The sequence below is a fragment of the Uranotaenia lowii genome, chromosome 1 (assembly GCF_029784155.1).
Source record: "Uranotaenia lowii strain MFRU-FL chromosome 1, ASM2978415v1, whole genome shotgun sequence".
Classification (NCBI taxonomy): domain Eukaryota; kingdom Metazoa; phylum Arthropoda; class Insecta; order Diptera; family Culicidae; genus Uranotaenia; species Uranotaenia lowii.
Window position 1 is genome coordinate 173,907,790 of NC_073691.1, and position 17,939 is coordinate 173,925,728.

Below are 17,939 nucleotides of genomic sequence, written 5' to 3' on the forward strand. Positions count from 1 at the left end.
TCTCAATTTTGTCCCTCATTTCTCATTTCTCAATTCTCGTTTCTCATTTCTCATTTCTCATTTCTCATTTCTCATTTCTCATTTCTCATTTCTCATTTCTCATTTCTCATTTCTCAATCCTCATTGCTCATCTCTCAATTCTCATTCCTCCCTTCTCAATTCTAATTTCTCATTTCTCATTTCTCATTTCTCATTTCTCATTTCTCATTTCTCATTTTTCATTTCTCATTTCACATTTCTCATTTCTCATTTCTTTTTTCTCATTTCTCATTTCTCATTTCTCATTTCTTATTTCTTATTTCTCATTTTTCTCATTTCTCATTTCTCATTTCTCATTTCTCATTTCTCATTTATCATTTATCATTTCTCATTTCTCATTTCTCATTTCTCATTTCTCATTTCTCATTTCTCATTTCTCATTTCTCATTTCTCATTTCTCATTTCTCATTTCTCATTTCTCATTTCTCATTTCTCATTTCTCATTTCTCATTTCTCATTTCTCATTTCTCATTTCTCATTTCTCATTTCTCATTTCTCATTTCTCATTTCTCATTTATGATTTCTCATTTCTCATTTCTCATTTCTCATTTCTCATTTCTCATATTTCATTTCACATTTCACATTTCTCATTTCTCATTTCTCATCTCTCATTTCTCATTTCTCATTTCTTATTTCTCATTTCTCATTTCTCATTTCTCATTTCTCATTTCTCATTTCTCATTTCTCATTTCTCATTTCTCATTTCTCATTTCTCATTTCTCATTTCTCATTTCTCATTTCTCATTTCTCATTCCTCATTTCTCATTTCTCATTTCTCATTTCTCATTTCTCATTTCTCATTTCTCATTTCTCATTTCTCATTTCTCATTTCTCATTTCTCATTTCTCATTTCTCATTTCTCATTTCTCATTTCTCATTTCTCATTTCTCATTTCTCATTTCTCATTTCTCATTTCTCATTTCTCATTTCTCATTTCTCATTTCTCATTTCTCATTTCTCATTTCTCATTTCTCATTTCTCATTTCTCATTTCTCATTTCTCATTTCTCATTTCTCAATTTTGTCCCTCATTTCTCATTTCTCAATTCTCGTTTCTCATTTCTCATTTCTCATTTCTCATTTCTCATTTCTCATTTCTCATTTCTCATTTCTCATTTCTCATTTCTCAATCCTCATTGCTCATCTCTCAATTCTCATTCCTCCCTTCTCAATTCTAATTTCTCATTTCTCATTTCTCATTTCTCATTTCTCATTTCTCATTTTTCATTTCTCATTTCACATTTCTCATTTCTCATTTCTTTTTTCTCATTTCTCATTTCTCATTTCTCATTTCTTATTTCTTATTTCTCATTTTTCTCATTTCTCATTTCTCATTTCTCATTTATCATTTATCATTTCTCATTTCTCATTTCTCATTTCTCATTTCTCATTTCTCATTTCTCATTTCTCATTTCTCATTTCTCATTTCTCATTTCTCATTTCTCATTTCTCATTTCTCATTTCTCATTTCTCATTTCTCATTTCTCATTTCTCATTTCTCATTTCTCATTTCTCATTTCTCATTTCTCATTTCTCATTTCTCATTTCTCATTTCTCATTTCTCATTTCTCATTTCTCATTTCTCATTTCTCATTTCTCATTTCTCATTTCTCATTTCTCATTTCTCATTTCTCATTTCTCATTTCTCATTTCTCATTTCTCATTTCTCATTTCTCAATTCTATTTTTTTCTTTTCATTTCTGGGTTCTCGTTATATTTATATTTATTTGATTGTAAAACGACTTTAATCGAAACAAAATAAAAGTTATATTTAATTGTTTTTGGAATTCTCCTGATGCTGATGTTTCTATCGCTACAGGAAAAAATTCCTGTTCTTTTCTCTTATGGAAAAACGTGATGCTTTGATAATAATCGATTGAGATTTTTGTTGGTAGTAAATTTAATGCTCCTTCTGTGTTCGGTTTATTCATAATCAGGGATATCTATTTTAACCCATCAAACACAGACTTCCTCGTAAAGCGGAAGAGTTCAATCGATTGGAAAATAAAAGCTTGGAAAGCTAAAAATGGTATCGAGCAGCCGGAAATCGATTTAAAAATCATTTCCGGAATTTTTTTCTGCATTTGAAGTGAATGGAATGGTAGTTTCGATTTCTGGATTTGATACTAAAGAATAAAAAGGGAGGTAAGAAATGTAAAAAAGCAAAGAGAGAGCTCGAGTTGAATTCCATATTATGATCCCATTTCGGAGAATTTGTTTTTGTCATTTGTGTCAAATCAGGTGACGCCTTTTTTCCAATGAAAAATTGAGAAAACTCAGTAAACACTACTGTAAGTTAGAGGCATTAATTGGAATAAAAAATCGAAACAAAAATTCTGATAAGAGTTTAAAACCAAGCTTTTAATTTCGAGTACAAAAAGTATCAAGGGCTGAATTGACTCGACGTTTCGATCTTATGATTCAGCCTTCCCTGAAGGCCTGTGTTCGATGTTGATAAAGGTTTTACTATTCGAACTTTCGATTTTCAGAAACTCATTCCAAAAAGGTTTTCCGAGTCCTTTGGAAGTTTTTCAACAGCGGAAACCGAATTTCCTTCAGAAAATAGTTAACATCAACCCATCGATAGCCGCTTATTTTGGTTGATTAAACTACTGGTAAATAAAATCGTTCCAAAGAGAAAATGAGAAAAAAACAACACGCACATAAGGTCGATTCATGCCGCTAGACAGGTTCCATTCTTTCGTACAAAAGTACCGAAGCAGCAAATCACTGAAGACAGAAAAAAGCGAATAAACGCAACAAAATCTGTTCAAATTACCACAAACAATGCGATGGCGGCAGGCCCAACACCAATTGAACCGGTGATAACATAAGGTTTTTGCGCTGTTAGCAGAGCGAACGAAAAAATAACAACCATGGGTACATTCACAGAGTCGGTTTAACCTTCGCATTAAAAAACGTTAAACGGGGAAATCGACAGCACAGCCCCGAATGTAATACAACTCAGCAGCGTAGTAACAACGAAAATTAATGGCGGAAAAATTAACACCGCTCACGCGTGTTCTTTTTTTGGTTTTGGAAAACAGAAATGAAAAAAAAAAGACTCCGATAGGCAAAAGTTAATTGTGCCGTACCGATTAATCGTTACACTTTAACGAATGGGTAATGGTGAGTTTTTTCAGTCATCATAATACTAGAAAAATTGGAAAAAGATTTAAAAAAAATGCAGATTAAGTTGCTCTAGATATTGTGAGTCAAATTAAGCCAGATTGACTGACAGCACTGTCAAGAACTTTCATTTTTAACCCGTTTTCTTGTAGATTGATGTTTCTTATTTGGTATTTTTGTGCTGTTTTTTGTCGATTATGTGTCATTTTTTTGGTAATCTTTGTGAAATTTTTGTTTAATTTTTTGTTAAACTAAACTGCCCTTCTAAGCAAGATTGTCCCATGTGGAAAAACGAGCAAGCGAGAAAAACGCGATTGAAATTTAGATCTGTTTTTCGGATTTTCGTTAAATTTATGGCTCTTCCGCACCTTTCATGCATATTGTTTTTGTTGTTGGTCAATTTACATTGGAATCTATACTTACTTTTTGATTTTTTTCCTCAAAGCAGAAGATACTCGTCAAAAATCGCCTCGTGTGACACTTTTGCGTAGAATATGAGCGTGTGTTTTTTTGTTTCTATGGAAAAACTGTCACACGAGCTCTTTTTTCTTCTATGTTATTGTGCGGAAACGGGAAGGATTTTAAAGTGTTTCGGAAAAAATCATAATTGAGCGTTCAAAACTATAGATAAGATGAGTGCATTATCGATGCTGAAGGTTTACGGTTTGGAGTCAAGTTTAGAGAACAGTGACAGACAGTAATTACGATTTCCTCGGATTCAATGACACCGAAATCAGAATTGGATCAGAACGGTTCTTAAGATGTTTTTTTCTAAGTTTAAGGATGATCCGAATGAATCCGATTTAAGTTTTTTTTAAACTTTTTTTTAGAACTATGAATGAAATAATCAAGGAAGATTCTTCGCGGAAGCGCATTATTGCGCATCGATTAATTGTTTTCCTGTGGATGCTGGAAGCATTGCCATAACCATGTTAGCTGGGATGATCGAGCTCATTTGAAAAACACATTCTGGAGCTTCGATAACGTAGGCCAAAAAATACTACAAGTATCCGAAAATATGCTTATTATGAGGAACCAAAAATAAGACAAAATTATGGATCTGAACCGGAAGTGGAGAAAAAGCTTTCACTGAAGTGACCCCCTCTCCCTTGTCCATCCCTGTGACCTTCATTCATAAAAAAATACATTTAACGTTCAACATTACAGTACAATGTGTCACTAAAGCAATTTTTGAGGAATTCTGTTACAGTCGAGTGGTTTTTGAAGAGTTTTTCTCAGTGGGACATTCTTGCGTAGAAACATCAACATAGAGACAACCACCTAGATGAAAATTTCGTAGATGTTCAGAACAAAGTATACTTTTTTGTGTTTGTATTCGAAAGATAACACCATAATAAGCAGTTCCTAGCAAAAAAGTGAAAATGACCCAAAAGTCACATGGGACATTCTTGCGTAGAACGGCAGTAAAGTTATTTTAAAATAATTTTTGTGTCATTTTCGAGGCTTTTGAAGAAAATTCAGGTGAATTTTTGTGCAATTTTTAGTTAGTTCTGTGAAATTTTTGTATTACTTAATGGTAATTTTTATTGTCACTTCTGTGTCATTTTTCTGAGTTTTTTTTTCAACTTATGTGTCATCTTTGTACCACTTATTTGTCATTTTTGTGCTTTTTTTGGGTAGCTGTTTTGTAATTTTTGAGTAATTGCTTTGTCATTCTGTAAGTCATATATGACAGTCTTATGCCAACTTTGAATGGTTTAATTTTTGTGTCATTGTTCCGGTATTGAAAAAAAGGTTCACCAATCTAGATAGCTTGTCAACGACAGCTTCAAGCTGCAATTTATTTTAAGGTTATTTTAAGTAAAGTAGGTTTAAGCAGAAAGTACTATTTAACACTTACAAATTTAGTGCGCTTATATCGCTTGTTCTTTTCAACTACCGAAACGGGTTTTCTCCTAACGGTTTTATCCGAACTTTCCAGTGGCTATAGATTAGAATTACGAATAAATCTCTACGTTTACATGTGGTAAGTATGAGTCAAACCTGGTATACTGCTCGCGGAATATTTGCTGGTTCAGTCCCGGATAAATAAGCTACGAGTAGCTATCTTAGCACAACAACTTGGAGGTAAGTATAACTAGGAGTAAGTATAACTTGAAGGTAAGTATAACATGAAGGTAAGTATAACTTTGTGGAAGGATAATAATAATTTTAGGCTTTCTAATTTCAGGAACTCTAGCTTCTAATCTAGTTTACAACCGGATGTGAAATGTCTTGAAGAGACGTCAAAATCTCATATGTCGCGACGCTGAAGAATCCGCAACACCGATGAAGCGTCGCCGCCAAACTCCAGTGCAACCAGTTTCCAACAGCCTCCCCCCCGTAACACAGGTCAAGCAGATCCTGTGTTACTCTCTGGAGCCACATCTAGAATTGCCAACTTTGAGACTGATTGTTTAGAGATCCCTTTATGAGTATGAATCAAAGCCCTTCTAACTCGCCCGTCTTGCCCGGATATGACCTTTATGACTTTACCCCGTATCCAACCATTTCTTTTTCCATCGTCTACGATTATGACCAAATCTCCTTCAATAACTGGACGCGATTCTCCCAGCCATTTTGTTCGGCGAGTCAGTTCCGGAAGATATTCACGAGTCCAACGACGCCAGAAGATATCAGCTTGATGTTGAATTTGATACCAGGAGTTCTTGAGCGCCAATCTTTCATCCACCGGTTCTATTCCAGGTTGTTTTATGCCGCTAGAGCTACCAAGCAAAAGGTGATTTGGAGTAAGAGCTTCACTCTCTGGAGCCTCCAACGGAAGATACGTCAGTGGTCTTGAGTTTACTATGCTTTCGGCTTCAACCAGCAGGGTCAATAGAGCTTCGTCGGTCAACTTCCGTCCGGCTTCAATACTTGAGTACATCGCTGTTTTTACCGAGCGCACCATACGCTCCCAGGAGCCTCCCATGTGCGGGGTTCCAGGAGGAATAAAAATCCACTTCGTTACGGTATTTGTGAACGTTGACGCCAGTCCTTCTTGAATGTTACGTATCTGATTCTGTAGTATGTTATCTGCACCTCGAAAGTTTGTGCCGTTATCTGAATGAAATTCTAGCGGAGAGCCACGACGAGCGACAAACCGACGGATACTCATGATGCACGATTGAGTGTCCAGACCGTACACAACCTCCACATGTACTGCGCGTATGGTTAAGCACGTGAACAAGGCTACCCATCGCTTCACTGCGCTTCTACCAACTTTAACAGAAACCGGTCCGAAAAGATCTAGCCCAACATAGCTAAAGGGTCGGGTAAATGATGCTAATCTTGCTTCAGGAAGCGGTGCCATTCTGGGAACTTGAGGGCGTGCTTTGTACACTTTGCACCATTGACAATGTTTTACGATTTTCTTGGCTCGCGATCGTATTTGAGGGATGTAGAAAAATTGTCTTATTTCGTTCACTACAGTTTCAAAGTTTGCGTGATGATATTTACTATGATAGTAATCGATCAGGAGATCGGTAACCCGATGTTGCTTGCACAGGATTACTGGAAACTTGGTTCTCTCTTCAACGTTCCTAGCCGCTCCTATTCGACCGTCCACTCTGAGCACTCCGTGCTCATCTAAGTAAGGGGATAACTTGTACAAAGGACTGTTCTTTTCTACACCAACATTGGTAGTCGACAGCAGTACTGACATATCTTCTGGAAAAGCCTCCCATTGTGAAATGCGAAAAAGGTAATTTTCAGCCTCCTGCAATTCATCTTGAGTGAGATAAGAACTATCCAGCTTTGATCTTTTCTTTTGAACGTTGTTAAAGTACCGTAAAACGTACGCCGTCACTCTTACCATCCTAGTCCACCGTGAAAAACGTGAAGGGTCAATCACCGGTACCGGAACAGTAATACCATGATGTATTCCACAAAGTTTCATCTCTTCGTTGGTAGCTAAGATTGATTTTGGTCTAGGCCAATACTTTTCACCTAATTTCAAGAACTCGGGACCCTGAAACCATGAGCTGTTTGTATTCAGTTGGCCTCCTTGACCCCATTTTGTCGCTAGATCTGCTACGTTTAGTTTCGTCGATATCCACCGCCAGTCAGAGATCGTAGTTGTTGTTAAGACCTCAGAAACACGACAGGCAACAAACTGTTTATAACGCCGATGATCGGAGCGTATCCATGCCAAAACTGTGCTTGAATCTGACCAGAAGACTGTTTTGTGTATTGTCAAAGTATGCCCCTCTTTGATGAATGTTGCTAAACGTGTTGCGAGAACGGCGGCCTGCAGTTCTAAACGAGGGATGGAGCAGTGTTTCAGAGGGGCTACTTTTGTCTTAGCCGCAACCAAGGAGCACTGGAAAGATTCGTCGGAAACAGGAATACGGAAGAAGGCAACTGCAGCATAAGCGTCTTCGCTTGCATCAGCAAATACGTGGAGTTCTAAATACTTGTACTGTTGAGCTGTTGCACCGGGATAATAACACCTGGGGATTCTTAGGTCCGCTATCACTTTGAAGAGGTCAGTCCATCGTATCCACTTCGCATAACCTTGGTCGTCGATTTCTTCATCCCATTTGGTCCCAGCACGCCAGATGTCTTGCAACAACACTTTCCCTTGCACCACGAACGCTGCTAAAAGCCCCAGAGGATCAAACACACTCATCAGAAATTTGAGAACTTGACGCTTTGTAGGTCTATTTTTGCTAGTGATAAGCTTCTGCAAATCTTGTTGAAAAGAGGTGCTGTAGGCTAGGAGATCTTCTCCGGAGAACCATTGCATGCCTAACACCTTCTCGCTACTTGTCGAGTTGATCCCAATGCACGACGGATTGCTGATTGTTTGTTTCTCCAGTACATCGATAACTTCGGGGCAGTTTGACTTCCAGTCTCGTATTTTGAATCCACCATGAGCATGAACATCACGTATTTCAACAGCAACTTTTTTGGCTTCTTCTTTACTGGCGAAGCTTCCCATATAGTCATCTACATAGTGACCATCTATAATCTCTTCTGCAGCTCGGGGATATTTCTCAGAAAACTCCATGGCATTCCGGTTTTTGACGTATTGGGCGGATGCAGGAGAACAAGTGGATCCAAACGTCGCTACCTGCATAACGAAAACTTCTAGATTTTTGTTCGGGACTGATCGCCAAAGAAATCGTTGAGATTGTTGATCTTGGGGGCGGATAAGAATCTGGTGATACATTTCTGCTATATCGCCCGTTACTGCAATAGCGAACTGGCGAAATCGAAAAAGAACTCTTGGTAATGCAACGAGCTGATCAGGTCCCTTTAACAACATTGTATTTAACGACACTCCTTTTACCATGGCAGATGCATCCCAAACCATACGTACTTTTCCCGGTTTCTTGGGATTCACTACTACACCCAACGGTAAGTACCATACTTTCCGAGGATCGCTATTTTCAAGTTCATCTGTAGTAGCTCGACGAGCGTATCCTTTTGCTACATAATCTTTAATTTGTTGTTCAATTGTTTGTTTTATTTTCAGGTTTTTTTCCAGCTTTCTTTCGAGACATTCGAATCGTTTCATGGCCATAGGAAAACTGTCCGGAAACTCAATTAGGTCAGGATCGTATTTCCATAGTAGACCGGTCTGAAAACGTTGGCCAACGCGAATAGTTGATTCTTCCAGAATCTTATTTGCTCTGATATCATCTGCCGATTCTAACATTTTTGAAGCCGCAATACCAGTATCTTCTAATGCGAAGTAATCTTTTACCGTATCATGGAGTGTTCGATCGGTTATGCACACGCATGTATGAAGATTCACTGTTGATTTTTCTATTACATCGACTGTTCCCCCATAAACACACCAACCAAGGCGTGTCTTGGTAGCAACTGGTTCGTTGAGCTTGCCTTCTTTAACTCGAAGAGGAACTGTCAACCGGATATTATTAACTCCAATTAAAATTCGGGGCACTGCATGAGTATAGCTTGAGATTGGTAGACCTTGTAGATGGTGGAACATTGTTGACAGTGAATCAAATTGCAATGACTGTTGCGGAAGTGTCAAAGCTTTTACCGTTCTGGTATCTTGTAATTGATATTTAGCAAGATTAATTCCGGATATTTTTAATTCAATTTTTTGTGAACTGCGTTCGGTTCGGGTCACGTTTCCAGTCCATTTTAAGCAGAGAACTTGAGGATCACCTTGGATTCCAAGCTCATGAGCTAACGCCTCTTCCATGAGTGTAAGAGATGAGCCCTCATCCAAAAAGGCATAAGTATCTAGCTTTCGGTTTCCGCTTCCATACACCGTGATCGGCAAAATACGGAAAAGATGAGATGAGGTCGAACTCCGATGTGAGTGATTTTCAGCTGACGTAACGGTATGATGGTTTACAAAATTATTCGAAGCATCACTAGAAGGAGGAGGGGTTCGAGGGGAATGTAGAAGAGGATGATGTCGCTGCTGGCAACCGTTCACATCACATTGACCACGCACTCGACAGGAACGACGACCATGGAAATTAAGACAGTTCCTGCAAAGTCCTTCTTTGAGTACCAGCTGCCAACGGTTGTTTATGTTGAACGATGCAAATTCCGCACAATCCTTGAGACGATGATCCCCATCACATGCAACGCATGTCAGAACTCGGCTAGTTGTTTGACGGACGTCCACGTGCGCATGAAGCAAACCGCGCTTCGGTTTGCTACGATCTTCCGATCTACCGGTTGGTCCCGTGTACAAGGTAACACGACTGGCGGAGGTAATCAATTTATTCATAAATTCTCCAAAATCATGCAAATCAACATCACTTTTCACTACACTATAATCCGCCCACTGCATCTTGTAATTATCAGGTAAACGTTGTACTAATTCAGAAAGTAGTGACGGATTTGACAGGTGATTCTCTTGATTCGCAGCTTTGAGGTGATCACAAAAACCCTGGACGATAATGCCGAATTCAATTAACGATTCAAGTTTCTCATTTTTAGGTGGGGGAATAGAACGAATTTTGGCTAGCATATCGTTAATTAATAACTCAGGCCTTCCATAAAAGCTTCGGAGTGTATCAATAATACTCGGAACGGAATTCGGCATCATAAGGCGACTCCGGACCGAGTCAAGAGCTGCGCCTTTTAAGCATCGCTGAAGGCGTAAAAGATTTTCGGCTTTATTGAAACCACAGGCCAATGTTGTGGTTGTGAAAATGCTTATAAACATAGGCCATTCTGCCGGGTTCCCAGTGAAGGTAGGGAGGTCACGATTCATGGTCTGGCGAGCAGCAAGTTGAGAGGGAGTGGGTTTATAGTCAGTCATAAATTGGGCTATATTTGATTCACTTGGCGACATGTGTCCAAATTGGCTTATCAGGGACTCATAATGGTCTATATTTGTTATGGGAGACATTGGTTGGCAATTCAAATCAGTAGATGGAACGGGCTTACCTTGTTGGTGTTGGTTGGAGGTATACTTGGTCGGAGGGGAAGGCTGTTCGGTTTCTCCGTCTTCGATGATGACGTTGGGGACAAAATAATTTTCCTGTTGATCTGCTCTGAACTCCGGGAGAGGAAAGGCAGATGGTAACCCAGCGTTCGGATGCTGTTTTAAACCGGCGCGTTTTTTCTGCAGCTGCTCGATGTGTTGCACGTCAGCATTCGATGTTGATATCAATTTCCTCGAATGTCCTCCCCTTCCGCTTTTGTTGGTTGGATTTAGTTTGGGCGTGGTTCCGGAATGCATTCCTGCTGCTCGGACGGGTGGAAGAGTGGCAAAAGAATTTGGTGGATGTTGTGGAATCGTAGGACTGATTTCGGATTCGAGCCCAATGACATCGCACACGTCGTTCTCGGGCTCTGAGATTTGGTCGAGCCAATCAACGGTTCGTTGAAGACTGCTTCTTTTAGTTACCCGACTTCGATGGCTGCCGTTTTCTTCCGGATCTTCGACAGCTGCTTGGAGAAGTTTGTACTTCTCATCAACCATCTGCTGTTCGGCATGGATTGCATCCAGTTTAACCTTTAGAGCTTTTTGCTCTAGAGCGCGCTTTTCAGCCAGCTTCTCTAGTTTTAGTTGAATGCGTTTGTGTGAACTGGTTGTGGTGGTGCTACTCGCGATACTAGGAGCTGGAACACACTTACGGCAAGTCCACGGCTTGCTTTTGATGGACCCCGTGACACCAGCGCAAGATTGATGCCACCAATCGTCGCATTGGTCACACTGGACAAGGTTCCCAGCGCCGTCCGGCTTATCGCAAGCTACACAGCTAGATGTTCCTTCGGTATCTGTCGCAGGCGAAGGCGCGTTTTTGTCAACAGCTGCCATTCTCGCGGTGTCGACCGTAAATTTCTTGAAGATTGTTCCGGTATTGAAAAAAAGGTTCACCAATCTAGATAGCTTGTCAACGACAGCTTCAAGCTGCAATTTATTTTAAGGTTATTTTAAGTAAAGTAGGTTTAAGCAGAAAGTACTATTTAACACTTACAAATTTAGTGCGCTTATATCGCTTGTTCTTTTCAACTACCGAAACGGGTTTTCTCCTAACGGTTTTATCCGAACTTTCCAGTGGCTATAGATTAGAATTACGAATAAATCTCTACGTTTACATGTGGTAAGTATGAGTCAAACCTGGTATACTGCTCGCGGAATATTTGCTGGTTCAGTCCCGGATAAATAAGCTACGAGTAGCTATCTTAGCACAACAACTTGGAGGTAAGTATAACTAGGAGTAAGTATAACTTGAAGGTAAGTATAACATGAAGGTAAGTATAACTTTGTGGAAGGATAATAATAATTTTAGGCTTTCTAATTTCAGGAACTCTAGCTTCTAATCTAGTTTACAACCGGATGTGAAATGTCTTGAAGAGACGTCAAAATCTCATATGTCGCGACGCTGAAGAATCCGCAACACCGATGAAGCGTCGCCGCCAAACTCCAGTGCAACCAGTTTCCAACAGTCATTAATATTATTTTTGTCATTTTTGTAATTTAAGTCATTTTCGTGTCATTTTTGTGACATTTTTGTGTCATTTTCGTGTCCTTTTCGTGTCATTTTCGTGTTATTTTTGTGTCATATTCGTGTCGTTTTCTCGTCGTTTTCGTGTCATTTTTGTGTCATTTTGTAACATTTTTGTAACATGTTTGTAACATTTTTTGTAACATTTTTGTGTCATTTTCGTGTCATTTGCGCGTCATTTCGTGCCATTTTCGTGTACTTTTTGTGTAATTTTTTGACATTTTTGTGTCACTTATGTGTCACATTTTTGTCACATTTTTATCACTTTTGTGTCATTTTGGTGTCATTTTGGTGTCATTTTGGTGTCATTTTGGTGTCATTTTGGTGTCAGTTTTTGTGCCATTTTTGTGCCATTTTTGTGTCATTTTTGTGTCATCTTTGTGTAATTTTGTGTCATTTTTGTGTCATTCTTGTGTCAATTTTGTGTCATTTTTATGTCATTTTTGTGTCATTCTTGTGACATTTTTGTGTCACTTTTGTGCCATTTTTGTGTCATTTTTGTGTCATTTTGTGTCATTTTCGTGACAGTTTTGTGTCATTTTTGTGCCATTTTGTGTCATTTGTGTGTCATTTTTGTAACTTTTTTGTGTCATTTTCGTGTTATTTTTGTGTCATTTTTGTGTCATGTCTGTAACATTTTTGTGTCATTTTTGTGTCATTTTTGTGTCATTTTTGTGTCATTTTTGTGTAATTTTTATGTCATTTTTGTGTCATTTTTGTGTCATTTTTGTGTCATTTTTGTGTCATTTTTGTGTCATTTTTGTGTCATTTTTGTGTCATCTTTGTGTCATTTTGTGTCATTTTGTGTCATTTTTGTGTCATTCTTGTGTCAATTTTGTGTCATTTTTATGTCATTTTTGTGTCATTTTGTGTCATTTTGTGTCATTTTCGTGTCATTTTCGTGACAGTTTTGTGTCATTTTTGTGCCATTTCGTGTCGTTTGTGTGTCATTTTTGTAACTTTTTTGTGTCATTTTCGTGTCATTTTTGTGCCATTTTTGTGTCATGTCTGTAACATTTTTGTGTCATTTTTGTGTCAATTTTGTGTAATTTTTGTGTCACTTTTGTGTCATTTTTGTGTCATTTTTGTGTCAATTTTGTGCAATTTTTATGTAATTTTTGTGTCATTTTTGTGTCATTTTTGTATCAATTTTGTGTCATTTTTGTGTTAATTTTGTGTCATTTTTTTGTAATTTTTGTGCCATTTTTGTGTAATTTTCGATTCATTTTTGTGTCATTTTTGTGTCATTTTTGTGGTATTTTTAAATCATTTTGTATCATTTTTGTGTCATTTTTGTAACATTTTTGTGTCTTTTTTGTGTTATTTTTGTATCATTTTGTGTAATTTTTGTGTCATTTTTGTGTCATTTTTCTGAAGTTTTCGTGTCATTTTTGTGACATTTTCGTGTCATATTTGTTTCATTTTTGTGTCATTTATGAGTAATTTTTAAGTCATTTGTGTAATTTTTGTGAAATTTTTGTGTTATTTTTGTGTCATTTTTGTGTCACATTTAAGTCATTTTTGTGTCATTTATGGGTCAGTTATGGGTTATTTTTGTCTGTTTAGTCTTTTTCGTCATTGTCGTCATTTTGGTCTTTAGTGTCTTTTTTGTCTTTTTTTGTCTTTTTTTGTCTTTTTTGTCTTTTTTGTCTTTTTTGTTTTTTTTTGTCTTTTTTGTCTTTTTTGTCTTTTTTGTCTTTTTTGTCTTTTTTGTCTTTTTGTCTTTTTTGTCTTTTTTGTCTTTTTTGTCTTTTTTGTCTTTTTTGTCTTTTTTGTCTTTTTTGTCTTTTTTGTCTTTTTTGTCTTTTTTGTCTTTTTTGTCTTTTTTGTCTTTTTTGTCTTTTTTGTTTTTTTTGTCTTTTTTGTCTTTTTTGTCTTTTTTGTCTTTTTTGTCTTTTTTGTCTTTTTTGTCTTTTTTGTCTTTTTTGTCTTTTTTGTCTTTTTTGTCTTTTTTGTCTTTTTTGTCTTTTTTGTCTTTTTTGTCTTTTTTGTCTTTTTTGTCTTTTTTGTCTTTTTTGTCGTTTTTGTTTTTTTGTCATGATTTAACTTTTTTTTCTTAAAATTTACCAAATTTAAATAAAGCCTTTCTCTTAAAATTTGTATTTCCACAGTTACGAAACATTTCATTTGACTAGAAGAAACATATGTTCATACATAAATGATACACTTACCTCTCAATAATAATGGCAGAAATTATTCAGCTTCAAGCAAACAACAATTTAGTCGCTGCTCCGATCGAGGAAATAAATTGGCAACTGCCGCCGTAAGTACGTAGTAGGTTTCACACGGTGCAATTTTTCCAACTTCAATTAATCCAACTATTTAGCTGCAACAGGATGCAATTCATTCGGGGCCCCCGGTCAATGGACGCGCAATAACAAATATTAATTTTTTCCAAAGGTGCGCACTCTCAATCTTTCATTATTTTGCTTTCTTCCACTCGCTTACTCACTCATTCACCACAAACCATCAGCTGTTTCGCAATCGCGGACAGCACGGTTAGGTTTTTTTTCTGGTATCGAACTTTTTTCCACCTTCTTCTACAAACCACCCAATGCCAAACTCAATACGTTGTTCACCTTTTTTTTGAGCTTTTCAATTTGTTACACACAACGGCAAAATTTGCGCTGCCTTCCGGATGCCACTGCTGCTGCAAGAAGAGAATGAAAAAAAATCGAATTTTCCTATTATTACTTTTTTCTGGGAGTGGTGCTCCAAAATTGTACCGGATTTGCCGGTTCTTTCACTTTCATCCGATGAAAAGTTTTGCTAAAGTTCGCAGCGAGGGAAAAAGAATCACTGGTGGGTGGAAAGCGTAGTTCTATTCCTGTTGGCACTCGATAGTTCTGAGTATGCATCACTTGTCAAAATGAGAAGCGAGTTTTTTTTTTAAGAAATTGAAAAATAAATTTCAACCATTCTCTTCTACTGACAAATTTCGCGTTCGTGAGTGTTGTGAGTGACGCAAAGCCATTTCGTATTTTGTATTTGTGTATATGGAATGTTTTAACTCTTCACTTTGTGGATTTTAGCCTTTTCAGATAGATCTGAAAATTCAATCATTCCTTTTTCAATTTTTCTTTTTTTGGTCATCAAAAATGAATATTCTATTGTAATTTTTGTGTCATATTGTGGTATTTCTGTGACATTTTTGTGAACATTCTTGTGTCATTTTTGTATCACTTGTATAAATGTTTGTGATCATTTTTTGTCGTTTTGGTGTATTTCAATTACTTTCGTATAGTTTTGTGAATAATTTGTACTCATTTGTTCTACTTTTTTTTCTATTTTTTGCTTGTTTGTGTCTTAAAAAAGAAATTTGTTTATATTATTGTAGTTTTTGTGTCATTTTTGGGACATTTTTGTGGCATGTTTGTATCACTTTTGTTAATTGTCGTGTCGCTTTGGTGTCTTTTGAATCACTTTTGTATTGTTTTGTGAAATTTTTGTGAATGTTTTGTACTCTTTTGTTTTATTTTTGTTTCAATTTTTGTGCCATTTTGTGTCATTTTTGTGTCATTTTAGTAATTTTTGTCAGTTATAACCAAAAATAATACACCTTTATCTATAACAGTCATTTTTTTTCCTTTGTGGCATCTTTTGTCTAATAAAAGATTAGGTTTAAACGGCAAAAACTAAAATGCTCAACATAAAATCTTTGACAGCTCATCTCCATAATCGGCTGAAAAATTTCGCACCTTTCCGTTCGAAGCGGAACTTCAATTTTACCATGAAAGAAATTGTGAATTCCCTCTCCTTGAACCAACTTTTGGACCCCCAAATGCCCCGAGAAACCGAGCAAAAGTTCGGTCGTTTCGCGGATCAGATCATCATGATCAGCATGGAATGAATAATGGTGCTGTTGCAGTTGCTAGACTGAAACAAAGTTGGAAGATAGAGGAAAAGAAGCGGGGAAAAGATAGCTAACAAACAAACAAAACAGGTTCGTCGCTCGATGCCAAGATGCAATGATTTCAAACGAAAGCGAAAGGCCAGCTCACTTGTCAGCACCTTCATCGGAACACACCTAAGACCCAAGTAAGGTAAACACAGAAAAAAAATTGTTGCTGTCGGGATTGGGCCTGCGGGGGGGTTTCGGCTATTCGTTATTTCTGGATCGAGAAACACCTCGGGAAAGGGGAAAAAGAAATAGAAAAGAGCATATGTCTATATGTTGGTACCTCTAGAGTTGCCTTCAATCGAAAGTGATTTCCGTTGGTTTTTTTCTTGTTTAGCTTGTTTGAATGGCTCGCTTAGTAGCTGCTGGGATGATTCGTTTTAAAACTGTTGCTGGCGAGCTACCCCTCGTCCCTATTCGGTTTTCTCGCAAAATTGCGAATGAAAGTGCCGCCCGGAACGATTGAAGAGATGAAACAAGAAGAACAAGAAATAAGAACCTGGCAGAAAAACGGTATGAATAGTGAGAGTGGTGCAACGTCATCCTAACGAGTTTCTCGGCCTTCTGTGTAGCGGAGTCTATCCACAGAAGACGAAATGTGGTACACCGGAAGTGTGGAATCACCGTTTTTTAAATATGCGAATAGTGAGTGAGCTGTCAGAAGGAATCGCTCTAACAGTTGCTTTTCATGGACTGCTATGAAGTTGTTCAGGGATGATGACTGGCAAGCGTCTGAAAAATGACAGGTACCAGTTAGCCCTTTTTGATGAGAAAATATGAAGGAGTATATTAGAAAGAAAATATGTGCTCTAACAGTCTAACATAAGGTTGCCAGAATTTTTTCCACTCCCATCCGGGCCTAGCAATTCCGGGCATTTTTTCAAAAAAACCTGGCAAAATCCGGGCATGGATTTCAATTTTTCAAATCCAAAAACCGGGCAAAAACCGGGCAAAATTTGGGTGTTATTATACATAAAAGCAAAGAAAAAAGGCAAAAAAAAATTGAAATTAATATTTTATCAATGTAATTGCAGACTTCTAAAATCTTTTTGGAACACTTAAATATTTAAAGGTTTATAAAAGTAAATCAGCGAAATTATCTGAAACAATCGTTGAAAATTTCCAAACCGTTAATCGATTTTGTTGAAACTTACTCAAAAACTTAGATTTTTTTTGTGTCTTAGTGAAAATTGTGAAAAAATCCGGGCAAAACCCGGACTTTTTTCACGATATCCGGGCAACCGGGCCGGACCGGACTTTATTAAAATTTTGCATCAAATATCCGGGCAAACCCGGATAAAACCGGGCAATCTGGCAAGCTTAGTCTAACAGTTTAGAAAGCATACTTTTTTCTGTGTACAATTAATTTGTGTTAATTCTTTGATACATTTTTTGCTTTTTCCCGCAACTAGTTCTAATGATCGAAACTGAGCGAATGTTCTTCATTTCCTCGAAATCGTTTGCCCTGAATTTCAATCACCAGCAAAGCGTAAAAAAGTCACTGTCATCAGTAAAAAAACTGTGACTATGAAAAAGATAGAGCAGTCGCATTCACTACAGACGCCTTCTTATGAGTAATCAAGCAAACAATCTTTCCTCAAATGATCTCCTTTAGTCAAATGAATCGTCGAAATAATCATAGTCGCCTTCAATTTGTCCTCGCCATTTTGACTGTAACGGAATATTGTTTTGATTAGAAAACATTCAAAGACGAAGCCAAAAAGGATACGCAGAACAAGCAATCCAAATGCCGACGCCATCAATTTGCTTTGACGACCGTCGTTTGAAAATAACATCCATCACGCGAACAGAAATCCATGACGACAGTCAAGGTTTTCCAGTCTTATGAAGCTTGACTAGTAGTCAAATGAGATCTGAAACTTGATGGTGAAGGAAAATCAGCAATCAAGTCAACTATGATGT

At 37.3% G+C, this 17,939-nt stretch overlaps 2 protein-coding genes across 5 annotated transcripts in view; both read right to left on the bottom strand.

Moving 5' to 3' along the window:
- The window catches only part of LOC129756918 (uncharacterized), a 220,671-nt gene that overhangs the window by 191,702 nt on the left and 11,030 nt on the right, over positions 1-17,939 (bottom strand). For 2 of the 3 annotated variants that reach the window (XM_055754092.1, XM_055754019.1), the window contains exon 2: positions 14,290-14,768. The gene's annotated coding sequence lies outside the window, so the exon portion shown is untranslated. The remainder of the gene's footprint in view (positions 1-14,289; positions 14,769-17,939) is intronic. The other variant, XM_055754162.1, reaches the window with a different exon arrangement.
- On the bottom strand, positions 1,738-13,821 carry LOC129756810 (uncharacterized). Of its 2 annotated transcripts, none has more exons than XR_008739543.1 (2): positions 5,172-13,821; positions 1,738-5,112 (listed from the first exon to the last, which is right to left on the bottom strand). XR_008739543.1 is itself a non-coding variant. In XM_055753909.1 (2 exons), exon 2 carries the CDS (start codon positions 11,425-11,427, stop codon positions 5,521-5,523), a length of 5,907 nt encoding a protein of 1,968 aa, XP_055609884.1. In that variant the 5' UTR covers positions 11,428-11,671; positions 11,731-13,821; the 3' UTR covers positions 1,738-5,520. The 2 variants fall into 2 exon arrangements, 1 of the variants encoding a protein (XP_055609884.1); XM_055753909.1 differs by having other exon boundaries at positions 1,738-11,671; positions 11,731-13,821.

Coding starts and splice junctions, on each gene's coding strand:
- LOC129756810 (XM_055753909.1), bottom strand. CDS start 11,427: ATGGCAGCTGTTGACAAAAACGCGCCTTCGCCTGCGACAGATACCGAA.